This window comes from Protomyctophum bolini, assembly GCF_963924005.1.
Source record: "Protomyctophum bolini genome assembly, chromosome: 11".
Lineage (NCBI taxonomy): Eukaryota > Metazoa > Chordata > Actinopteri > Myctophiformes > Myctophidae > Protomyctophum > Protomyctophum bolini.
This window is the reverse complement of record NC_137872.1, coordinates 13,140,110-13,166,222: the sequence shown is the minus strand read 5'-3', so window position 1 is coordinate 13,166,222 and position 26,113 is coordinate 13,140,110. Positions and strand designations below refer to the sequence as shown.

The window sequence follows — 26,113 nt, the reverse complement described above, 5'->3', positions numbered from 1 at the left end:
GAGTACAGACAACATTTCTGTGCATCTGCTTTCTGTTGAAGCTGAAATAAATTTATACAGAGACATAAAATCATGTACACACCTATTCTGTGTAACTCTATCACAGGCTGCTTTAGCATGGCTCCCTGGTCCATCCGTTGCTTCTCTGACACAGCAGCTGGAAAGCTGTCGGACGACATCTCTCTTTTAAAAAGCCCAAATAGTTTAATATCTCCTTCTTTGGACTCTGATGGTCCACGTCTGCTTCCCGGTTAAACTCTCCCCCAGATAACACAGGACAGAACGGTGCTTACATGCTGGACCAACCCACTCACTCTCTCCACCCACTGCTGCCGCAGCGACACAGACACACATATGGGCGGAAATAACATAGTGGTGGAAAGCAGTGGTTCCCAAACAAGGACATTCAAATTGCAGCCGTCCGTATAGGTGCCCTTTGAGAGCGGTTTGGAAGGAGTCAAGGGATCTGCATGTCTTAATGACTGTTGGTAGGGCATTCCACTTTTTGGTGCCATAGGAGCGAAATCAATGAAGTCAGCCAGTACCATGTTTTCCCAATGCAATCGGCAAATGTGCATAAACGCTTGACAAATACGCTTTATAAAATATACACTGTAGGCCAGTGATACTCAACCTCAGGCCCGCGGGCCACATCAGGCCCGCGGGACCATTATGACTGGCCCACCAATGAAAATCTAAAAAAAAGAAGAAAAAAAAATCTGGAAAATGAAATAAAAATAAAAAAATCTGAATGAAGTTATCTTTAATTACATTATTATAAGTAATAATATTAGAGTTGTACTATTACTCGAACGGGGGGGGGGGGGGGGGAGAGATGCAATGCAAATGAAAGACATATACTGTGTATCCCTATTCCCTGACATAATTTTATAGCTAAATGGACAGAATTCTATTTTATTTGAATTATGAAACCCAGCTGCCATTAATAGTTGGAAATGGAAATGGAAATTGCGGAAATTGTAATTGCGGAAATGGTGGAAATGGAAATTGTGGAAATTGCGGAAATGGAAATTGAGGAAATTGCAGAAATGGAAATTGAGGAAATTGCGGAAATGGTAATTGCGGAAATTGCTCTTCACTTATTTCTATCTATTTTCAGGTAGATTGTTTTATTTTACTCAGTCAGCCATATCACTACTCATTTTTTTTCATGAAAAAGGTCATAGCTGGGTAATCTATTTTCAGGCAAATTGTGTTTATTGTATTTTATTTTACTCAGCCATAACAATTTATTTTCTGTTAACCAACTTGCTGGCTGGCAGGCAGGCAGACAGCTACTCATAGACAGGCAGACAGACAGACAGCTACTCATGGAGAATTGGACAGGCAGGCAGTCAGACAGCTACTCATAGACAGGCAGACAGACAGCTACTCATGGAGAATTGGACAGGCAGGCAGACAGCTACTCATGGACAATTGGACAGGCAGGCAGGCAGACAGACAGCTACTCATAGACAGGCAGGCAGACAGCTACTCATAGACAGGCAGACAGTAAGACAGCTACTCATTGACAGACAGACAAATAACTACTCATGGACAGACAGACAGGCAGGCAGGCAAAGAGCTACTCATGTTATGTTATAACAGCTACTCATGTTATGTGCAATAATTTGTGCAGTTATGGAAACAGCTCTTTGTGTTTATGCAAGAAAATGTAACACATTTATTTACATATTGTGTGCATGCACATTGTACTTTGATACATTTTGCGAAAATAAAGCAATTGAAAGAGAGAAGTTATCAAGTATCATTAATGTCGTAATTTTATCTACTGGCCCCTGGCCCCTTGCCATTTTTGTAATGTGGCCCACAGGTAAATCTATTTGAGTATCCCTGCTGTAGGCAAACAGTTTATTGGTATAAAGTTGGTTATAAATTTTCTTTTAATCATATGCGAGTGTTAAAAACCATAAGACCAGACACTTATCACATGTCCCCATTTATTTGTAGTGCAAAAAAAGACAAGTCAGAACTACTACAACTTGTTCCAAACCCCTTTTTTGTAGTATGCCATAATCTTAACATGTTATATAACCTAAACATCAAACAACACCAAACCAAAACCCCAATAAAGCCACGCAAATAAGCACAGTGAAAACAAAGACTTAAAAATACAACATAACCATCTACTTTCAAACAAGAGCAGACTGGAACATTAAAAAGTGTACATGCATTGTAGTTTTTCAGTTTTGTACAGATAATGACATACATACAGTATTCACAGGGGGTCAAGTCACAAGAGCGCAGCTCTAATACAGCAGAGATCACAGACTACAGTCTAGCACATCTGGAAAAGGGGACAGCTGATTAACAAAATATGCTACGTGTAGTGTCTATACATAAGGTTATACATAAGGTGCAATCTATCACACAATCAATTAGATATCAAAATGTTTGATTTCAGGTAAAACATGATTCACTCCCAATCCAACAAGCAAAAGCCTTGTTGGCTTTATCCACTTAAGCCCTATACACTTAGTAGTCTCTTGGTGAATGAAAACAGCCGACCATATTGCGATGAGACAGGTTGTGAGCTTGCATATTGCTGTGAAAAAACTAAAAGACTGACATTCTTTTGAAATGTTTGCCTATAAATGAGATGCCCAAAATAAGGACACCAGAGTTCCAAGTCAAGCACCAGGTCTAATCCAGTGTATTGCACAGGAAACATTTTCTCCAGTTTAACTGAGCAGCTTGGGTTCATATACGCACCAGTGACTTCCACTGGGGGAAGTTTCACTTTTAATGTTGAGCTGAGAATTAATGCATGCCATTATGGACTCTGAGAACAACAAGCTGAAGGCCGTTGTCGATATTTAAATACATTCAAATCAGACAGCATAGAAAGTGGTGAGTGCGATTAGGCGCTACACACAACTATGGTGAAAAAAAAAGTTTACAATCTTTGGGAGGAATAAAAAATAAATAAAATTCATAGGGACATTGATATTTCATCACCGAGAGACATTGCTGGCAAAGTCTCTCAGCGTATATGCAATTTTCCATATTGGTTTATTTGACTCACCATATCTCTGAAAAGATAAATTGTGGTGAGGGGGATTTAAGCCTAATTAACTGAGTCATTTCCAAACAGAATTGCGTTCTTTATAAGTACTTTGTTATTTCAGATTTGTTAACTGAGGGGGATTTTCCGAGGTCTTTCTGTGAGGCACTGAAACAGAACCGCTGTTTGTACCGTTTGTACAGTAAAGTGCTTTGGTGAATGCAGTGTAAATGAAAAATTAAGCAGAGATTCAAGTGAATGAAACAGAATCAAGACTAAAGCCACTTCACATCTCATCTGTATCCCATATTCTTAAGGTCCTTCAATTAGCAAAACATCAACCAGTGAGAAACCAAAAAAAACCAACAAAAACAGTAGCTTTAAGGAAAAACTCCAAAAGAAATGGATTAAAGAAATATGAGATTGTTACGGACTTTGTTCTGTCTGTATGCGAGAGGTATTGGGTACATCTGTGTAGCTTCACAAGGCTCATGACACGTTACTTTCTCTGTAATTCGAGCAAAAAGACAAGCACTATTGGAACAGAGAACCCCAAGCACTGAGTGCACACTATTCTATACCATAAAAGACATAAAACGCTATATACAAAAAAATAAAAGACAAAAAAGTGACAAGTCCAGACGTTTGAGAGGACATGGAACAGAGACATCACAAGCTCTTCAGTTCCTTCCACAATGTCGTTTCCTCTCAGTTCAAAAGGAAACATTTTGAGTTTTATAAACAGCAGTAGTACCTCTGGTTCTCTGGGACTCCCAGAGGAAACAAAACTCATATTGTTGAGAGCCAGCAGGGGGCAGAAGTGGGAAACATTTGAGAGTTTCCTCTGGTGTTAAAAAAGGGCATTAAGGCAATGTGATTGGGAGTTGGACAGAAACTCTCCCTTCCAGCATATTCTTTTTCTTTACACTCTCACCCAGTTCTCCTCTGTTTAAGTCTTATCTGGGCTGAGGGCGTGTCAGACCTCTCCTGGCGTTGGTGGACTGTCTCTGCTGAGCCAGAAAGGACATGGCCTGGTTGGATGAAGTCACACGCTCCCCAGCCACTTTCTGATGCAGGGCCATTCCCTGAAACGAGGAGTGGAGAGAGACAGACGTGTTTAGAATGCTGCAACGCAGCGATGCGCAGGCAGGTGTCAAAACAACTGGCAAGATACCACGTCCAGTCCAGTGCATAAGCTTATTATACATGGTCTTGCGAGTGTCACTTTAACATCCATATATAAATATATACACACACACACTCACCATGTTGTACCAGGCACTAATGATGAGTTTCTCCTCTTGGTCATGTCTGGCCCTGCTCTTCTCATAGTCATGCTGAATAAACACACACAAACCCACAGGATATCATGCATGAAGGAGCGTGCGCAATATCACCATTAAAACAATCCAATCTGAACTTTTAAAGGAGCACTCAAGTTTTGCCTTTGTGTATCACTTCGGGTGAAAGCTAGTCATGAATGAATTATGTGGCTGTATTTTCAACATGTGATTCCAATGCCGGCATTAGTTCCAGAGTATGTACACAGTCATACATGTATGAGCTTGAGTATTCTTCCTAAGAAATACAACACTGATGTGGACAGTGGACAGCAGACGCCACCACAATAAATAATTGGAGATAAGAATTAAAAAATGGCCGAGTACTCCTTTAAACACACACGCACAGTGTACTGTACCTCTAAGTGGTGGATTCTCTTTTCTCGGTCAGTCAGCTGGTTCTTCAGGGACTGAATATCAGGACTCAGTTTAGGGTGCTGCTGTTTGGGGTCCAACGTTTTGATCACCTGCACAGAGGGAAGACACAACATCTTCAATGACATACAACATTAATCCTCAAGTCTAAGGATTTATACTTCCTTCAACTTAAGTCTAGGCATGTTGTATAGAACTACTACTGGTCAATTTAGAATATGAATGGGATGATCCTTCAGAATAAGACATAACATTTCACTAGAATGCATTGTATGTAGTCATAGCACTTTATGTATAGTTTACATAGATACTCCACTGTTATGTTCTTAGCTTACACATGTTTCATGATAACTACTTTTTATATATGAGATATAATTTGTTATTGCTTAATGTAAATCGCTCTGGATTAAGAGAGTCTGCTAAATGCCTAAATTGTAAATTGATTTCATTGCACTAAAAACAGGATTAGTCCGGATCAACCCACCGTCTTGGCCTTCTCCATGTAGCGCTTGTAACGCTCCTCCATGTGCTTAATGTCCTCGTCTTTCTTCCTCAAGATCTCTTGGAGCTCATCGATCTTCTTTGCCACTGAGATAAGAGGGAGGAGTGACAGACGGAGAGAAAAGAGGGGATGACGACAAGAGACCAACAAATCGGTATGAATTTATTCTACTTGACCATGGCTGTGCAGAAATTTGCCTTGGTGCAGAATTGACACAATGACAGTTGGTAGTCCGTTTCAAACCGACTGATTTTAACAGTGAATGTTTCAACTCGTATGAACTTCTGTTAGGTTTCCCCCTCATTGGAGAAGTCCAATATGGGTGTCACTCCTCAGAGGGATACCCACATTGGAGTGATCTAACCGGGTCACATAAGCATGGTTACCTTTGTTCCATTTCCTGGATACCAAATAGCTTCGTTAGTCAGCATGTAGCTTACTATAGCTTGCTTGCTATAATGTTTATTATGATGATAAAAAAGGACACTGCGTAGAGGTCTCTTATCCCCAACATAGTATTGTTAGGCAATGTTAAAGAACTGGTTGATGATGATAGATAACGTACAGTTGGTAGTTCATGTTAACTACAAGCTCATATTAACCAACCAACAGCTGAACAGATGCGGGTTTTGGCTCATCTCCGTTTGGATGAAACCATAAGCAGGAGGGTGGAGATAGGAAATATGTTAAATATGAACAGAAGCTGCTCAGAGACAGCTCTGGAGATTGTTCCACCAAAATAACTTTGGTTCTAGAACATGTTCCGTTCCAGATTCTTGGAACAGTGTTGCTTTCATGGAACCGATGGGCATTCTTTTGTTCCAGTTCTGAACCAACTTTTAGGATTCTGAACAAATTAATTTTCAGTCGAAACACTCTGGTTCAATATTAAGCAGGGAAAAAGAACCAAACTGGTCCAACCCCGGTGGAAAAGGCCTTACTGTTGCCGTCCACTTTGGGTTCCAGGTCGTCAATAACCTCCCTCTTCTTCTGGAGGTCAGAGTGGGCCTCGTGGAGCTTCTCCCTGGGAGGACCACAGAAGGAGAACATTGTGCTTCTCATAGATCATGCAGGTTGTTTTTAACGGATGGCATCAGCAGACTGGACAGTACTTACAAGTGCTCCTCCAGCTTTTTCTTCAATAAGGACGACTACAAAAAAGGAAAGGAATAATTTACCAATACATAAAAATGGGTGTCATATGCTGTACTGGAATGAAATTAAGTGCATGCACAAACTACAAAAACGCAAGCCGTCAAGAGTCAAATCATTGGCCAGGTGCACAGATAGTGGGCCGTACTTACGATGGCCTGATTTTGGCAGTGTCGGCCGATGGGGAGGGGGGCAGGCGGAGGGAGAGACAGACAGACAGACAGACAGACAGACAGACAGGGCCAGGCGTTAACGATGAATCACCACAGCAAACATATGGGTTACATATCCCACACAAGAGCACCCAGAGTAGGAGGAGAGCTGCATTGCAATCCTTGAGGGCCAAAAGCTTTCAGCGAAAAGGCCCGCTGTTCAATGTATACAGTGGCAACAGGATTTACTGCGCCAGCTGAAATATATATACATTTTCACTGATCATTACTCAGGTTCGTATTAGGTTATAAGCACCATATGAGAGTATGAATTGCAATGCATTGCATTTTATGTAGTCATAGCACTTTACAGTACACATGTATAATATAGAGTATGTATAGTTTACATAGATACTCCACTGTTACGTTCTTAGCTTACGCATGTTTCATGATAACTACTTTTTATATATGTGATGTATGCCATGCTTAATGTAAATCGATCTGGATTAAGAGCATTTGCTAAATGCCTAAATTGTAAATTGTATGAAGAAGCACCACTGTGATTATAGGTTGATTTTCAAGGATTGCAAAAGCCTCACAGAACATTTCAGACCTAGATGCTGTGTCTTCACCTACAGTACTTGCATCCATGCACATCACTGACTTGAACATGAGCGCAAACCAATAATATGCACACAGTCCTAAAAACCATTTGCGGTTGCATCGTCTAATGGGTGGCGCCAACATGGGGTCATTGATCAGTTTAGTTTTTTGCTAAAGAAAACTAAACTGTTTAGTCACTGTGGCCAGTGACTAAAGGACTGGGGTGCAGGTCAGCCGGTTCATCCCTCCCCTCCACTCACATCCTCCGTTTTGCTGCCTTGCTCCTGCAGAGCCTTCTGGAGCTCCTCCACCTGGGTTCGCAGCTCCGACATCTGCTGCTGGTTCAACCTGGATGACGAGACAGGTGTGCGTATGTACGTGAGAGATGTGTTGTAGAGAGGATACAAAACACACACAAACAGAAAGGAGCCAGGGAAAAACGTGACGAGTAAAGTCAATGTACAAGGTAGATGGGGAGGGGAGGGGGATTACAGAAGAGGGGGAAAGAAAGCTATCCTGTTGGAAACTGAGGCAGAGGTCATATAATCCTCGTACATCTGCTGCAGGGCAATGTTCATCTATTTCACAGTCTCTCTCTCTCTCTCTCCATTCCTCCAGTTTCTGCTGCTCAAAATGCCTCCCACACCATGGGCATGCATTCACATACACAGTCCACCCACATGTCCACATGGCCACAGGCATGTGCTGTAAACACACACACACAAACCAAGGGACAATCTGGCCTTCTGCTGTACGTCCTCCCATTGCAGCCCACACATACACACACACACACACACACACACACACACACACACACACACACACACACACACACACACACACACATACAGTCCAGAGGGTGAGCTGACATTTAAGCTAGAGCACTTCTACCATCAGCCAAATGTGAGCAATCAACAAGCCACAACCAGGTCTTAATGTTCGGGGACACATGCGCTCTCGTGCCCACATGACACGATGTGCTGACCTACAAAAAGAAAAAAAAGGCAAACATGATAATTAAACAACAGTACCCCATCCCCACCCTAACAACCAGCAGCAGCAGCTGCACTCGTCTCTACAGTACCTGTTCTGGCTTTCCAGTGTGTTCTCGTTCCGCTGGGCTTCCTCCAGCTGGACCTGCGCCTGGGCCAGCCTCTCTCTGTAAGTCACCTCCTGGACGCACAGCATCTTGTTCTCACTCTGCAGACGCACCACCGTCTCCCTGGGGATGAAGAGGCGCACGGAGCGGATGATGAGGAAGAGAGAGGGGAAATATTCGGGGGAAAAAGCAAGAAACACAAGAAACTTAATTTATGCTCCGTCGTACAAGCCACAGTGTGTCAAATTGTGGGCATGTGTAGATCTATTTTTGACACGACACCGGCAGGCAAGTGTAAAAAGGTGTAACACATGAGAAAAGGAACCAGGAGCAGTGGGAGGTCAAGGTTGGATGGCCAAAAGGCAATAGGTCCGTGTTGTGTTGAGCCCCCACCCCCTTCTCTGGGGCCAAAAACATAGCAGTGCCATTTGTCTCTATTTTCGGAGCCAATTGCGCATTTTCGTTCTAAAAATAATCTGCAGCGCCAGTGCCGTCACATTGAAGCAATTTGTCACACTAGACTACAGAATAAATGAATATATAGGGCAGGAGTGGGTGAGTGATTTCAACGAGATCTTGTGTCTATTATAGGCAACGGATGGTGAAATCTCATTGGTCATGCCTAATGACACCATGCTGTTTGCCATTGTGTACGTAGAGGCACGAATACACACTGAAGAATTACTAGGCAGACGTACTTGAACTCCGTGGGCATTATCTCTGCCGCTAGACTTCCTGCAGTACCGGAGTTATTGCTTCCTGCGGAGAGGAAAAGAGACAAGAATGACTGTCCATTCAGACTGAACTGAGAAGCCAAAGTCAGGAGATGAGCAATCTGCAAAATCACTTCAAAGTTGTGACTAATGTGGGTTTTTTCTGTCCATAATTGCTGACCTGCTTGCTGTTGCTGTTGGATCTGTGCACACCTCAGTTCATCATTGGTCTCACGAAGTGTCTCTCTCTCCGAGATCAAACGCTGGGAAAACAAAACAGACTTAGATCAGCTTTGACATTTCTATCTTACTGTGTTAGACATTTAGTAACCAGACCTCATTCCTAGCTTTTCTCATCTCGTGAGGAGAAAGAAATTATCTGCGAAAAAAATAATATCTATAGGGTGCGAATTCAGTTGCATTCATTTCTGCAGGAAGCTGTCTTTTTCAACCAATCACAACACGGTTTAACCCTAATGCCAGGGGAATGTAAAACAGATCTATTCTGCATCAGTTGAATGGTGAAAAAAAAACCGTTTTGGGTGGAATTCCCCTTTAAGTAACAGTTCCCACCCAGCGTACTCGCATAGTATCAGCCGGTATTAAAAAAAAAAAGTATATATATTTTTAAAAATATCCATAAATGTCACAAATGCTCAAAACAATTTAACTACTTAACATTCACGCAGATGTCCAATACTGATGAAGTATAGCTGTTAAGTGCTTGATATTTTGCGACTCTGCATTCTCCGTCAGTGAGTCACACAGTTGACCAACTCACCTCTTTCTCCTTTTCCAAAGCATTGTGCTTGTCGAGAAGATTCTTGTACTCAAACTGCCACTTCTCTGCTTTCATGGCCTCAACAGAGTGCTTGGTATGAAGGTCGTGTACCTGTGAGTGAAGCCAATTACTACAAGAGTCTCACTGCCTTTCTCAGAGGAGTACGCATAGTCACATACAGTAAATAAACGGTTGCAATAACTTCAATAATTCTAAAAAAAATTGCCCCTCACAATTTTTCATCCCACGATTTTGGCATTTTCTGTCTAGTGTAATCCTGGGCGCTACACTCCCTCTGCCAACCTGGGGAGGGCAACTGACCTCATGCCTCAGTCCATGCATGAGGAGTCCAAGCTGCTTTTTGGAAGGCACACGTTATTCCAACAAGTTCCTTTCCCTGGCTGGCCAGGGGGGAGTTGGTTTAAATGGGTTTTTTTGCGGCTTTTGCCTTTATTTTATTTATAGAGGGACAGACAGTATAGGCTGACAGGAAATGGGGTCGAGAGATGGGGGAGTGACATGCAGTAAAGGCCCGCGGCACACTGCCAGGACTACCGGGCCAAGGTGCCTGGACCGCTGAGCCACGGCCCAGGCCAGCGGGAGGGAGTTTAGAGACCAGGATTACTGCATGGTTTTTGTGAACTAATTCTCCTTCTTTGGATTCCCTCCGTTCCTCCCTCCAGCCAAGAAAAGAACAGACAGACTACTAGAAGCATTGTGCAGCTGCCAATTGTCAAAATATCATTCACAGAGATGAGTGATTATGTACTTTGGCTTTGACCGTTAACACAAAAGTTAATTGTCTCTTGGGACAGCCTATTGATCCTAGCTTTCACAGAAATCCACTCAAATTTTGCTTGATTGTGAGCTTGAACCTTTTAGTGAACATTTCTCCTGGGCAGTCTACTTACTAATCATTCCCACCAAGTTTCATGAAAAATCTAGCAACCCTTTTTGCAACTACTATTTTGCTACCCGACAGACCTTTGAACCCCAAAACTTCCCAACGTTATTTTGTGAACAGATAACCAAACACAATGGGGTGAAAACACAACCCAGATTCAACTCCACCGGCAAAGGTAATAATGCCCACACATGGACCTTTGGCTTCACTGTGGTGGCATTAAAAACAGACAACCTACAGCAGGGGTATTCAATTAGATTAGGCCGGGGGCCACAACTGTAGAATGATTGTGTGTGGGGGGCCGCACAGTGTGCGCGCGAAGCGCGGAAATTTGTGGGTTCTCAAAATGCTTTTTGTGCTCAAACACGAAGATTTATGTATATTTCCGCACAGTAATGAGCAGGGTAATATGTCTATACAGGTATATGCCACCTTAGAATAGATTTAGGCCTAGACCTATTTGACAGTGCATAAACAGCATTGCTTTGACATTAACGACCATCAGCTGGACGGACACACACACACACAAACATTACATAGAGCAGTGATTCCAAAGTGGGGTTCGGGGACCCCCACGGTCCTTGAGGCAGTTCCAGGGGGTCCCCAGGGAAATGGTTTGGAATCAAAAGGACCCTTATGGGTTTGTAACTCTGAGAGTGTACAAATGGAACCAAATGGACCCTAACAGGGTTTATTATTGTGAGAATGATGGCTTCCATTTTCGCAACTTTTCAGGACTAGAAAGCCTGCAGTTTCTATTAGCTTGGATTCTCCATTGATGTCACTGTGGGTTTCTGAACTGCCCACAGCCCTCCTATGTGACACAGACCGAGTAGAAAAAAACGTGTCATTTTATCATGATTATTAGTGAGGACCTATTATAATATGAAGATAGGTTGAAAAGTGGTCCTTTAATGATTACCGTCATTATGGTAATCTCACAATTAATATCGCACAAACCATACCTGTAACTTTTATTAGCCCTATTATTATTCTAAAAAAAAAAAAAAAAAAAAAATGTTTTTTTTTTTTTTTTTTTTTTTTTTCCAAAATTCTTCCAGGGGCCACAAGGAGGCGCTCCGCGGGCCACATGTGGCCCGCGGGCCGCCAATTGAATATCCCTGACCTACAGTATATTCACTATTCAGTAGGTACCCTAGTCTGTAATAAAGTACAATGACATAATACACATGTCGATGCGATGTACAAAAATGCCCACCTGTCTCTTGTAGGTGTCCAGCTGGCTGCGCACAGCGTTTGCCCTGCGTAGCTCCTCCTCCAGCTCACACGTGCGCTGCATGAACACCGTATTGCGCTCCTCCAGGAGGCGCACTTGCCTGCGCAGGTCTCCCAGGTCCTCCAGCTTACGCTTGTACGTCTCCACCAGCGCCTCCAGCCGGCTCACCCGGTCCGACGAGTGCCTGGAGGGAGAGAGAGAGAGAGAGAGAGAGAGAGACATTGACAAGAGGTAGAGTGAGAGAGAGTGTGGGAGGCGCGTTGCATTTGACGTGGTGGTTAAACAGAAAACGTCTCCTCCGGGATTTGTCCTCTTCTTAAACAATGAATATTAGCTAAGCTGGGTGTAAGTCAATATCCATACGCAAAATCCAACGTATTAACATGGATCATTGTGACGTATGGCACACAGTCAGAAGTCAGAAATATGGGCCGACACAGTGTACAGTTAAATCCCCAGCTGTTGCTACAGGCATGATGGTAGTTTAGCATTCCCTTGTGGGATGTGATCCATTGTGTCTCCAAGTGTCTTGGAGCAAGAATGCTGATCCGCTATAAGGCGTTTAACCATTCATTCATGGAACATTCATGATGAGTACGGCAGATGTTTCTGATGAGGTTGTGCGCTCAGAAACGTATCATATACATACAGTACACATTACAAGCATTTTAGGATGACCGGTAAAAAGGGAATTAAGATCACTTTTCTCAATATGAGAGGCTGTGTTTGAAATTTCGAATCCCAACCCACCCAACCCAGAGTATGATGTAACAGCAAAATGGCCATTGTGGGAATATGGTTAGTTGGACCAAAGATGGTTCATTTACAAAGATCCGCCATCGAGGCGAAAGGTACACAAATCTTACAAATGGTCTCCTAAGACTAAGTGTCTGACGGCAAATTATGCAAATGTTTGCTGGTGCTAGATCCAGAGTGTGTGTTGCAGGGACAGAGAAAGGTAAATTATAAAGTTGATTTTCACCTGATCTTGTTTCTGAAAAAATCCATTTTCGTATGTGTGAGAGGGAGGGTGACTGATTTAAGTAGTCACACCTGGCCTGAGTCAAACTAGAACTGGACTCAGAGCTCGTTCACTCTTAGATTGGAATGAATAGACTCCAACCTGCTTCAGGTCTCACACAGACGCGGGAGGTAAACCAGAGATGGCGAGTTGGACTCACCTGAGGATGTCCATTTCGTCTTTGAGGTTCTGGGCTTCCTGCGCGAGGCTGGTGAGCTCTTCGTTACGGTGGCGCAGCTCGGATACCTCACGCTCCAGAATGTCCCCTCGTACTCGCGCATCATCCCTGCTGGTGTCCAGTCTGAGGAAACGGAAAATCGGTTTTCACCAGCAAAACAAAATCAATGTGTTCAATATAAATCAAAGTGTCTAGTACCTCCAGTCTAGAACAAAAGCCAAATCAAATGTGTAAAATCTTACACATTTTTCTACACTAATTTGTGTACTCGTCTCATTCAGTAGTCAGTCAGTTGTGAGAACAGACACTTGGAAAAGGGTATAGGCTATTTATTGATTGCCATTTATTGATTGAATACTTTATTAACAGGCTTTGGGCCAAGCCTCTAGGTCTAGGCTTGTTGCCATTGTGGTCCCCTGTATAATATCGGTCAGAATTGTATCGGCAGATATGACCTCGGAGATCGGTCATAATCGTGCACCCCTACCATCAATGCATTGCAACGACTTCTCCATAAGCTTCTAAATTAATTTCCATGACCAGAAGTAACAACTTTTCAGAAAGACAGCACTGAAAGTGTGCATATCCTCTTAGCCTTTACCCACACTTTATCTACATTTGTATCATGCCTCATGTATTTCCCAATGTAAAACTCTGTATATTACATCCAGTCTGACGCCCCCTGTGACTAGTACTGTACATCTAGGCCAAAAACGTCTATTAATGACCTGTAATTCTCCTCCTGGAGTTGCTCCATCTGGCTCTGAAGCAGCAGGAGCTTCTTGCCCGTGATGGCGGTGGTGCCCTCCTGGGAGTCCGAGCGAGTGAGTCTCTCCTTCAGCGAACGTGTCTCGACCTGCAGGGACGACCTCTCCTCCAGGGCTAGTGACAACTGAGCAGATAAGACAAGAGGAGAGGAAGACAAGGTGAGAGAGGTGTAAACTAAAGCATGTGGTGAGGGGTAGATTTTACAGTTAGTTGACGACAAACGCAGAGTGGCACAAAATCAAAAAGAGAGAGAAAGACGAGGCAAGGTGCAGATGAACAGATCCTCGAGGTCGGGAAAAATAAAGTGCCATGGGCTGACGAAGAGGTACGCACATTTCTTCAGAAGAACACTGAACGTGGTCAGGCGAAAAGGAGCCTCACACGTCCTACAGAAAATGCTGAACGACAAACTGACAGATTACATTCAGAGAAACATACAGCGACAAATTCAGCACTCTGTACAAGACACATTTAGAAAATACATGCATCAGATGTTTTTTTGCCAGTTCACATGCGCAAATTATCAATGGCCGGTTAGTCAGCTGGTATGCTGTGGTCTCAGGCAGATGGAAAGTTCTCAATGGTGCAGTTGTTAGCATTCCCCTGAGGTCAGGACGATGGGGAGGAACACATACTGTACTGGAGGTCCATTTACAGTAGGACCCCCGATGACACTGGTTAATGTTACAAATGGTTGTAGAACATTCCGTTATGAATGTACTGTAGGTGGATGGTTGATGTAGACTGAACTGACTGAGGTGGAGAGATTTAGATGGACAGTTACAACACTGATGCTTAGAGGATGCAGAGTGAGCTCTGGGATTGCAGATGGCCTTCAATACATGTCGCAGTCACATGTGGGGTTGCAGTTAGGCAAGCTGACGCTGTCATTCATATTATAAAGAGGGTGAGTATACTGTATACTTACCACTCTCCTGTTTGAGTACAGCAATACCCTTCACTGAACTTTAAGGACAGATTGCATGCTTTAGGACCAGTCCAAGTTAATCGCATTACAAATACACAAATTGCTAGTTTTTGCATGTGCTGCAGGTGAAAGAACAAATAGGTGGGTTGAGACTTGAGAGCAGTATTGACATTTATTGGTGACTCATGTGACCCCATGCTCCCAAGAGAAGTGAGTCAGTTCAATGCCATTGAAATCAGTTCAATGTCATCATGATGTTAGAAAACTATCAAAAAAATTCCCTTATCAGTCAGGGCACAAAAATAAGCAAGGTTTACACAACACACTAACAAAGGTAATAGAGCATGCACAGTCACTCTAGCCCAGGTGACGGACAAATGGCAGTACAAGAGAAAGAAACAGAGCCCGCAACATGTTTCGATCATTCCTGAAGAAGATCCCAGTGATCGAAACATTGAATTAATAAACCAGTTGAGCAGAGTTATTCCTTACCAGTGTTGCGGACTCTATTTATTTCTCTTACACAACACACTGTCATAGCAAACAATAACAACCCAATTTCAGCAAAGCTAAGCAATATGGGCCAGAGCAGTCCTGCAGACACACACACATGAACTGGCATGCAGAGCACTAGAGCATAACTAGGCTAGGCCTCTAAAATATTTGAAGCATAGTGGACTGATGTCAAGTGGCTGATGTCATTATTCCCAAAGCATGTTTGACATTCCCTGTGCTTACCTGATGCTCAAGGTCTCGACAGCGCTGGCTCATGTCCTCCTTCTCGCCAGCCTCCTCACTCAGAAAGTAATATTTCCTGGACTGCAGACGTGCAGAAGTGACATGAGAGACAGCCGAGGTGTCACAGTAGGCATAGCAAGGAGGGAGTGAACAGGAGTGAAAGGAAGAGACAGAGAAGAACAAAAGACAGGCGTAAGTGATATGCCGAACGGTGTACACAGAGGGCTACAAAAGTGTTTTGAGAAATTACTGGGTGGAAAAATAGAGCAGGTTTCACCTGGTAGTCGAAGTCTGTAGTAGTCTCCGGAGTTCCCGGTTCGGAGGAAAGTTCTTTGGTTAAGAGCTGTAATGGCAACACACACAAATGAAAACAGGATCACGCGATCAGTGTTACTGTCAGACAATAGGTGATCTATTGCATGTTTATGAGCATAAGCACTGAAGAATATTGTTTGCCAGACACAGAGCAGAGACACTAGGACTTGTGCTTATCCGGATAAGATTTATTTTGAATAAAACCGTGACTAAAAAGCGTGACAGAGAGCTCACCTCTTGAATTGCCGTCATGACGACGTGCTGGACGGATTCCTCCAGAGTCATTATCTGCTGGATTTGCTCTGTGGAATAGAAGACAATAGAGAGATGCTACGACTCAGCCAAACCCACATTTACTAGAAGGAGATCCACCAGTGAGGCTTTCTTTTCCACATTGTTGAACAACCCCTTTTTACTGTGTCTGAATATAATTGCATGATATTATCAATATAAATTCATATACGATTGTACAAATCCATGTAATCAATAAAACAAGGCTCTACTCTTGATTGGCAGTGTGTATTTTGTTGACCACGATAACTAACTAGGCTGTTTCACATACAGTATGAAACTTTTCCACAAGTCATATGATTTTGAAGGAGGTAATCCCTCATCTTTAATCCCACAGATGGCTGCCTCTTGCTGGACAGAGACTTTAAAGGAATTGAAAGTCTCTGTCCATGTCCCATGGTATAGTTTATATCCTCAGAAAAATTTATGTGATGCGTAATTGTTAATACACCATCAAAATCTCTTTAACCATGTTTTGTACGTCTATTTTTGAGAATTGTGAAAAATGTGGAATAATTTAGAACATTTCTAACAACACAAATCTTCTCTTATGGGGTCCCTGGCACAAAAACTTATCAAATGCCATTCTTGGGCCAAATACATTATCCAGGGGGTCCTTGACATGACTTAGTTGAGAACCACTGCATTAAAGGCCTTGTCCTCTAAGCACCTTGCTTCTTTTCACAGCTGACAGCACAGCCCAGCACCAGCTGGACCAGTTTTCCCAGCTCCGTTACATCTCCCATCTCGCCAATCAGGTTCACGTCTGGTAGGTGCGCATCCGATACCTGGTGACCGAGCACCTATCAGTGACAAGCCGAAGAGAGGGAAGACATTTAATAGGACACTGGGTGCCGGGAATAGATTGAAAGCAGTCGGTAAAATGGAAAGGAATAGGGGGGGGTGAGGGAAATTTCCAACAGCAGAAATATGATATATTCTTACATCATGGTAGTACTCCAGCATGCTCTGAAGAATCTTCTTCAAGTTGCTCACCTGAAATTAGTCATGTCCATTAGTACATACTACAGTACGTAACATTTTCACCAGGTTGCTGCAAAAGTAAAGCCCAACATAAATCCTAAGCCCTATAGACTTCGTCATAGTAGAAATAGAAAAATAATCTATTCTACAAGCTCAGAGATTTGCCATAAAAAAATTATTATTACTTTTTTTTTAATCTTTAGAAAATTTGACCAAAATAGGGACACCAGGGCTCCATCTCACCTAAAGAAATTCTGTAACAGTTTCTTTTTGTAGGTAGTCTGCACATGTTATCATGTACTGTAGAGTACATGTTATCGTGTACTGTACATGGTGTATATACTGTAGAGTACAAGTGCATTGAGTACACGGCCCATGTATATCTGTAGTGTTTTTGTTGGTTTCAGGATGGTGTGTCCTTTGTGTTATGGCACAGAGAGCCAGAGCAGAAGTATTATTATGAACACAATAAAGTTTAACTTGTATTGTCTAAGCTAACGGGGAACAAAACAACTAGTCATTAGCTGTGATGGTCACTCTACCCCGTCATATCCTATCCTACCATTTCACAAATTACCTTGAGGCGCCAGTTGGCCCCACTCTCCTCCTTGATCATGCCCAGCCATGTCTTATTAAACCAGGAGGGGTCTCTGTTAATGAGAGAACAGGAAACAGCATTGATGAAGAGGATGACCCACCATCTCTGGACATCTACAGTAGATCATATACAGCAGTTTGCTTCCATTCCACTGAGCCCAGGGGCATTTCTTTAGGACAGGTCATCATTACCATTATGGCACACATGAGATTGGTAGGAACACACTCAAACGTGAAGAACGCTCTACTCCAAACTAAACTGACCTTCAGATAAATAACCTTCAAAACCAGCTGTGTCAATTCTCATTCAGATATGTGTACTGAGACAAAATAAATAAAAATAAAATAAAAACACCAGTCAGTAAGATATGGATATTTGCATAACATGGTATCCATTTATACAAATTCACCTATAGCGGTTCAAGGCTTTAACATATTCAAATGTTAGGATTGTAAATGCAAATCACACAAATCCTTGGTGAATCAATTTTAAATCTTTCCGGATTTTTGTTTTGCATAGATAATACTATTGTGTAATTCATACTTCCAAATCCCATAGACATAGATAACCAATCACAGCAAACATACTTTGTATGGCTAGTGTAACTGTTCATTGAAGTTTTGACTTTGTGATACAATAATGAACTTCTTAACAGACATAATTGTTCTCTTACATTCTGTGTAGAACATGTGCAACAGCCACTCCACTGGTTAGATCATACTTGCTGGTACAGGAAGGCACCTGGAACGTTTGCAGCTGGAGAGGTGGAATAAGATCAAAGGAATACAAGACTTGAACCGCATAGGCCTAGAATACACTGCAACCATAAGTGCACTGCCAGAAAGTACACTCATGAACCAAGAACAAGTGTTTTACTGTTTATATGCAGTAGTCCTTCAAGGACTGCCGTGAATATAGGAATTAGTTTTACAAAAAGGTTTAAAGCTAAAAACATAGAGCTTTAATCAAAAGGTTATTATACGCATGGAGTAGAGAAAGCACATAATCCTAAGGTTAGAAGTTAACATAAGTCAATTGAAGGGCTTTGGACAAAATCTCTTTAAATCTTCTTAATGACTAAACAACAGTTTCTAAGCAGTCAAAGATATGGATAATTGGATAAATTTTATATGAACATATATTAGATGGAATGTATTTTTCAGAGGCTGCGATAATCGTAATCTGCAAATTGTGCATAATAATACGCATTGAACAGAACGTCCAGTCAGAGAAGTTTACAAATGGTCTGTGTTCTGTTACGTCATTATTTCAGTGATTGCAAACAGGTGGATTGATCGTCTGAACTCCATCGAGGTATGTCGGACAAACTATACCTATTGCAGCAGCATAATAAGTAATAATTGCATTAGAAGTCACTCTACTTGAACGGAACTGTGTTATGTCTGTATGTTGACACTTTTGGTAGATTAGAAAAACAAACTGAAGAAAATAAAACTTAATGCACTATTGGCGAACTATACAACCCCGGGCTTAATGACAGTCGACTTCACACGCAACTAGTCAACAAGTTACAGGTGTATATTCAATATTTTAAGTTATCTGGTTATTTAATGCATGTTAACACATTATATTATGGTATTTCCCCCACACCATCTCTGTTGACATCTGCAGTCACTATTAGCCATAGCTTTGCTAGCTTATAGCCACGTCAAACTTACCCAGTTTAGCAGTGAGTCGCATAGCTCTGCTTTGTCCAAACTCATCTTGTTTTGTCCGCTTATAACCAGCGGCTTGCAGACTGGAGAGATGGATTCCAATCTCAAGCCTTTTGGACAATATTTTGTTGAGCCTACTTTGTTTCCACGTCAGACTGTACTATGGCCGCCTCCTGTAATTTTTGGTCCTTGACTTATTTGCTTTTGAACTGTCCGTGCGAGGTTCCGTAGAGCGTTGACATGGCAACGGATTAGTTGGGACACAAGTCTGTCTGCTGCTTTTCTGGTCATCTGTGTTATTCAGTCATCAGTACAAAGAAGAAAAACACGATGAAAACTTTCCTTTCCTTTTTCAAGGAAAGGACATTGAGAAACACACCTGGAACCCTTGTGGAGATGGAAAACAGACTTTCAGCAGGCTAAATCTAATGAAAACTAAGAACTAAAGAACACAATGCTACTAAGATTGAACCCATATTGTTCATGTTGTGTTGTGTACAACTGAAAACTAAGACAAAGACATGAATTACACTTACATTGAGTAAATACAGAAATGAGGATAATAGACATAAATCACTCACAAAATCCATGTCAACTGGAATTCTTACTTAGTTTGTATCTCCCCTTTTTAATGGCAGGACAGTGATTCACATGTGTTTTTGTTTTGGCATCGATATTTCACATTGTAGATCACCACTAGGTGGCTCTAGTTGACAAATAGCCAGTATTGGATAGCCTACAGCCCCAGCAGACCTACATGGCATCAGGTCAGGGTGTGGGATGCCCTCAAATCTCATGGAGGTACTCACTCGCGCAGTAAGATAAATGGAATCAATTTAAATGACTTTTGTTGAGTATTTATTGATCATTAGGCTGATTATGCTTTTCAATAAAGACAACCAAATATTTATTTCAAGGGTAGCCTAGGAGGCTATAGAACCGGGTTCTATTACACTCTGTGCAAAGCTGCACGTCTCCACTATTATTAACGTGCCTACTCACACAGCCGCACAAACACGCCCACATGCACACACGCGCACACACACACACACACACACACACACACACACACACACACACACACACACACACACTCCAGTTCCTTGGTAATCTGCACATCTGCTTGTCAACACGTCTCTCCCCTGCTTTCAGTCTCTCTCACAATTCAAATCAAATGTTATCCTTCCACCCACTTCTTGTTTGATCTGGCCAGTACAACAAGTAAACCTGCCTGGCATGCCTGCCTGCCTGCCTGTGTTCCTCCTTCCACCATGGTTCCTGTGCTTTCTGAACACCTTATTGAGCTGTCTTACTGAGCTGTCTTGCTTACTTATAGCACTGCCTTACCTGTGGCGTTCTCCGTATTTGACTGTTAGGTGTTGCCAATGCAACATGCGTGTTTGCCCATGCCTCTCCCTGTGGTTGTTATTGCACAGGTTGGAACACATACACTGTCGTTTCACAGTCGATCTTAGTCCGTGATTGTTAATATGTTCCTTGTGTGTGGACGTTATAGATTCTTACTGTTGACTGTCAACTCTTGGCTTATTGATCTCACACCACCACCTCTCTCTCTCCCATATAGACTCAACGCAGCACTTGGATTCACCTTGTTGAGTGACGTCCACTGGAGGGCCTTTCATTGTCCATGTAAGCTTTTTCTACTTGGTAAAATGTCCCTTGCATGTCCCTTCCATATGAGAACGAGATATCCCTAAAGCCTAATTGTAAGTGTTATAAAGCAGGATCCAAATACAGTCAGGAAAGACTAGGCAGGGAGTGTGGTGGGGTAAAACAAGTTTACAGTCATTCACAACAGTCTGCACCCAAGCACAGCAAAGTGCAGGCATGAGTTGAGGAGACAGACCAGGCAGAACAGAATACAGGAACAGACATATATACAGTAACACTCTACAGAATAGAATACAGGAACAGGCATAGTACAAGCAGGATAACAACGGAATCTACCGAATAGAATACAGGAACATCCATAGTAGAGGCTAGAAAACAACTATTAATCTCCAGACTAGAATTCAACAAGAACAGCTATAATACAGGCAGAAAAACAACTATGGATGAATGAATAGAATACACAGCCTATAGGAACGGGCATTGTACAGGCGGGATAACAACTATAAATCTACAGAATAGAATACACAGCCTAGGAACAGGCATTGTACAGGCGGCATAACAACTATAAATCTACAGAAGAATAGAATCCAAGAACAGGCATAGTACTGGAGTACAGGAGTACACTAACATAAACAGACAATCGGGCAACATGGCAAGCGGGCAGGGAAGGGCTTATATACACACAGGCTAACGGAACACATGTGAACACAATGCACAATCGACACAGGTGTAATGCCAATGTATGCTCCGTTGTACGGCGGTGTCATGCACCGGATATAGCTGATCTACAAGCTCACAACACGTCGCAGATGTGACTATCTCATTGTTCCTTGGTTGATTGATTTGATTGAATCTTGATATTTGATGTTGATTCTACATTATTTATTCCCACACTGGTAATAACATAAAATGATATACAAACAATGTAACACTTATGATTGAATTTCCTGCTTTTTGTTCCCTCCAATTTATTATCATTTTTACTTTCTTAATGGATTTTTATTTGTCTTTATTTATATGCCAATGCTTTGGCACTATGAAAAAGGCCAATAAATAATAATAATTCATTTAATTTAATTTAATTGAAGAGAGAGAGGGTGGCAGAGAGAGAGAGAGCAATGGGGAGGTCTCAGCTTAGGTAGCCCTGCATTTGATTATGAGACCTGAGAGGAAGTGAGGTTCATAACCGGAGAGGGGGGGGTGTCATTACAGTTGGGGTTGGGGGGGTCAGTGGAGTGGTTAGTCACCCGCTGAGGGAAGGGTTTATGTGACTAACACTGGAGTGGCTGGGAGGTGTGGCCCGGCTTTTGGCCGGGCCCTGCGATGAGGTTGGCTATTTTTGGCCTGCTCCTCTTCCTCCACGCTAATTCCTCTTTTCACCCGTTCTCTCTTTCCTTGTTGACCAGATGTGTTTCCTTCCTCCTGAAAGTCCAAAAAGCAGTAGTTCTCCTCTTTTCCGAGGCCGCACTGACGCACTTGCATCGCTCTGGGGAACTGGAGAGAAGGGTGGAAGGTGGGAGGGCCAACAGCTAAGATTGAGTAATTATTCCTTTTAACTTCCTCGCCTGGAAAGAAATTGAGGATAGTTCCTTTTTTTTTTTACTTGATGTTGAAAACCTCAAATAGTGGCTCATAAAGAACTAATCACCTATGTGATACTACATCGAACATTTAAGGTCACATATACTTCCGTTCTTATCTAATCATATCATATCTAATATTAAATGATTTATATTTACATAGCACAAAATATAAATGCACCATAGCCCTTTTGATATCGAGGTTTGACATTTCTTATCCTAGAACTTGACACAAAGTCCTCACTTGCTGAATCTCGTGTCAGAACTTATCTGGCAGGACTTCAGTCAAACATTAAATAAGAACAACGTGAAGGCCTTCTAAAGCTGTAAAAGACACTTCACACGCCTACATGGGAATGAGGGCTGTGGTTTAGAGGAACAAAGACACGCTGCACCTTTAAGTAAAAGAATGCCAACAATCTGCTGCTGTGCCCAGGCATTTGGTGTTGGAATCTGATGGAATGTTGGCAGAGGTTTATTCCCTACGGCTTTCCCAGGTGTTACAAAGGCAGGAAAACAACCTAAATCTGGAATACACTGTGGGGCTTGTGAATACAAGAGAGGGGGGGCAGTTTATGAAGAATGCACAGAAGGTTAATCACAACGGCCATTTCTAGACATTAGATCATCCACAGGGACACATGTGGATACAGAGAAAAACACAGAGGGGATAAGACAACACTGGGGCATGCTGGTATCTGACCGGATAGTGCGTCAACCACATAATCACAAAGTCCCCGGTTTGATTCTGGCTGGAGACCTGTGTTGCATGTACTTCTCCCTCTGTGCCCTTAGTTTCCTGGCTCTTTATTGTCCTGTATTAAAAGGAGGAAAAAAGAAAAGGGAAAAACAAACAAAACGACTGAGTTTTTAGACTCTTTCAAGCTTATCAGCACACTCCTCCCTCACCACCTTTAACCACACATTTATGTTTTTGGCATTGGCAGGCACTCGATAACCTCGCCTATGAAACTGGGAAAGGGAGTGTTTATCACAAAGTGCATGCACATGAACAACTACAGATGGCAGGGCCAAACTGGTTGCTGAGACATAGAAAAGGGCTTTTTAAGCTGTTAAGACTCTTACGGATCCATTTGGGTCAATTTTTGAGGGGCGCTGTACAGCGTTTAGTGTGTACACAAACTATCCTACACAAACATTAAATTCCAATTGGCACTGAATGGACAATTTCACGTCATAGTGTACATTTTACGTCACCTAGTGTAGGTGAGGACGCAAATTCTGATTGGCCGGAATGAGATGATGTATGATGCTGTAGGAGGATAAGAGTGTGTACTGTATACATCAGGGTGGTTCAGTGGTCTCAGAACACCACTGGTGACTCAGTGATTAGTCAGTGTTACGTCTAGGACACTTCAATACAGTGAAGCTTTGCCAAGGTTATGTAATAATAATGCATGAGCTGGTGATCGAACTTATCGATCTGGTATCCACACATGACTCATGACAGCAGCACTAACACAGGCTGTTCTGTTTTTTCAGGCGTGACCATGGGCTTGACCCACAGAAGCACCAAACCACCCCAAATGCCCCCGGCACAGGCGAGGCAGTAGGAGGAGGGCTACTATGCGATCAGCTGTGCTGAGTGGGCAGTGACAGCGGATCAACCTACCAGAGTCGCGGCATCTGTACACGAAGAAAACAGGTGTGTGTCACGGGTTGCTCCCAAGGCTCGATAATTAACAACAAACTAGGAGCTACCCTGACCTAAAAGACGTGGATGGACGTGTGTGCGTGTGAGCGTGTGAAGGTTATGAGCTGGTGATCGAACTTATCGATCTAAGTATCCACACATGACTCATGACAGCAGCACTAACACAGGCTGTTCTGTTTTTTCAGGCGTGACCATGAGCTTGACCCACAGAAGCACCAAACCACCCCAAATGCCCCCGGCACAGGCGAGGCAGTAGGAGGAGGGCTACTATGCGATCAGCTGTGCTGAGTGGGCAGTGACAGCGGATCAACCTACCACAGTCGCGGCATCTGCACACGAAGAAAACAGGTGTGCTTCGTCTGGTTTTTACTCTCACTGCGAATGAAAAGGGGATTGGTTTCAGTGTTACATACTGAAGTGATCCTCTCCGACTGTCTTCTCCCAATCTGTCAGTTCAGTTCAATTAATTTGAATTCATCTCAACTTCTTCAACTGCTGTATTGCCGCATCACAGGTTTTACAGCGTGTGAAATTCTTTTTCATACATGCTCTCATCATTTGTACTAGTTTTCATAAAAGGGAAGAAGAATAGCGATAGAAAGAATGAACAAAGAAAACAGATCAGAATATTCCTGATATGATTAGAGTAAAGGATCTACAGTACATGGCATGCATTCAGTACACACGGTACATGGATAGAAGAAAATGTAATGAGGCAGTTAGCGTAGCAGCAGATAGTAACTGATATCTACACAGTACAGTACAAGCAGGCGCAGCGGTAGAATACCAACAACTATAGAACCTATAGAGCTGTGTGCATATACTGTACTTTCACATGCAGGTGAGATATCATACTGTATCAGACGTGTCAGAGGAAGCTTACTGTAGGTGACAGTCGAGCAGTCTATTCTCTATGCATTATTGGCAGTTTGGCACGATATTGCAGCTACAAAGAGAATCAATCAAACGGCACAATAAAAAACAGAAAGCTATCTCTCTCTCTCTCTCTCTCTCTCTCTCTCTCTCTCTCTCTCTACCCCCCCCCCCCCCCCCCCCCCCCCCAGAGGCAGCACATGGCTAGCGGGGTGAGTCATTTCAGCCTGGTAGCAAGTGCCTCGTCCTGGGAGAGTCCCCCCATGTGTCCTTGTGATTACGGCCAAAGCCCCAGAGGGCATCAGGTGCACTGCCACTTAAGGCAACGTGAGCCCATGGTATCCATTGTCTCCAGGCTCACAATGAAAAACGAGCACATGCCAAGCACACTTGAAAGATGATACAAACACCTCGAGAGATGAAAAGGCGCTTCTTCTTTTTTCTGGAACTTGAACTGTATCAGAACCAAGAGGCAGCTGTTTCTGGCCTAGTTCCATCGCGTTTTCGTTGCTGTTGCGCTTTCGTTGTCATATGACACACTGGTGTGCTGTGTGGTTTGCAGTGCATCTAATAATGGGGATATTGAATTGATGTTGGTTCTAACAGACTTTAGGACCCTGCCACCTGGGCCGGGCAAAGTGTGTGCATTGTGAATATGGAGCTGGTACTAACTGACATGGTCACCGTCTGATAGATACTATCAGAACCTAACCAGTAGTAGTAGCAACCATGGTGGCAAATGTCACTCACACTATGCTGACAGGATGATGATTATAGCTGAGCATTGTACAAATACAACCTACTGTATGGGCACTTGGCCAATATTGATGATATTAGTATACTATTAATTAATGTTCATGTCAAATCCCCTTGATTAATGGAAACTTCTGGTTTGTTTAATCAGTCAGGCATCCCAATTTTAGGGGGAAATTTGTGAACATGTTGTGAGCTTGTAGATGGGCTATTTTCGGTG

General features: G+C 42.7%; 1 protein-coding gene across 1 annotated transcript; it reads right to left on the bottom strand.

The window, feature by feature from the left end:
- Positions 1-1,930: 1,930 nt before the first annotated feature.
- On the bottom strand, positions 1,931-19,558 carry hook2 (hook microtubule-tethering protein 2). Its single transcript, XM_080775364.1, has 22 exons — positions 19,384-19,558; positions 18,378-18,460; positions 17,684-17,756; positions 17,068-17,118; positions 16,793-16,925; positions 16,066-16,133; positions 15,794-15,859; positions 15,517-15,597; positions 13,811-13,974; positions 13,065-13,205; positions 11,866-12,067; positions 9,743-9,853; positions 9,143-9,224; positions 8,947-9,007; positions 8,234-8,371; positions 7,410-7,497; positions 6,359-6,393; positions 6,184-6,266; positions 5,225-5,328; positions 4,725-4,832; positions 4,291-4,362; positions 1,931-4,110 (listed from the first exon to the last, which is right to left on the bottom strand). The coding sequence occupies exons 1-22, from the start codon at positions 19,426-19,428 to the stop codon at positions 3,982-3,984; spliced, it is 2,118 nt and encodes a 705-aa protein (XP_080631490.1). The 5' UTR covers positions 19,429-19,558; the 3' UTR covers positions 1,931-3,981.
- Between the last annotated feature and the right edge of the window lie 6,555 nt (positions 19,559-26,113).

Bases quoted from the DNA above. Each gene is read 5' to 3' on its own strand.
- hook2 (XM_080775364.1), bottom strand. From the start codon at position 19,428: ATGAGTTTGGACAAAGCAGAGCTATGCGACTCACTGCTAAACTGG. The intron at 12,068-13,064 runs GTGAGTCCAACT...CTCTCCCTCCAG, and splicing joins GACGAAATGGACATCCTCAG to GCACTCGTCGGACCGGGTGA. The intron at 9,225-9,742 runs GTGAGTTGGTCA...TTGTTTTCCCAG, and splicing joins CTTTGGAAAAGGAGAAAGAG to CGTTTGATCTCGGAGAGAGA.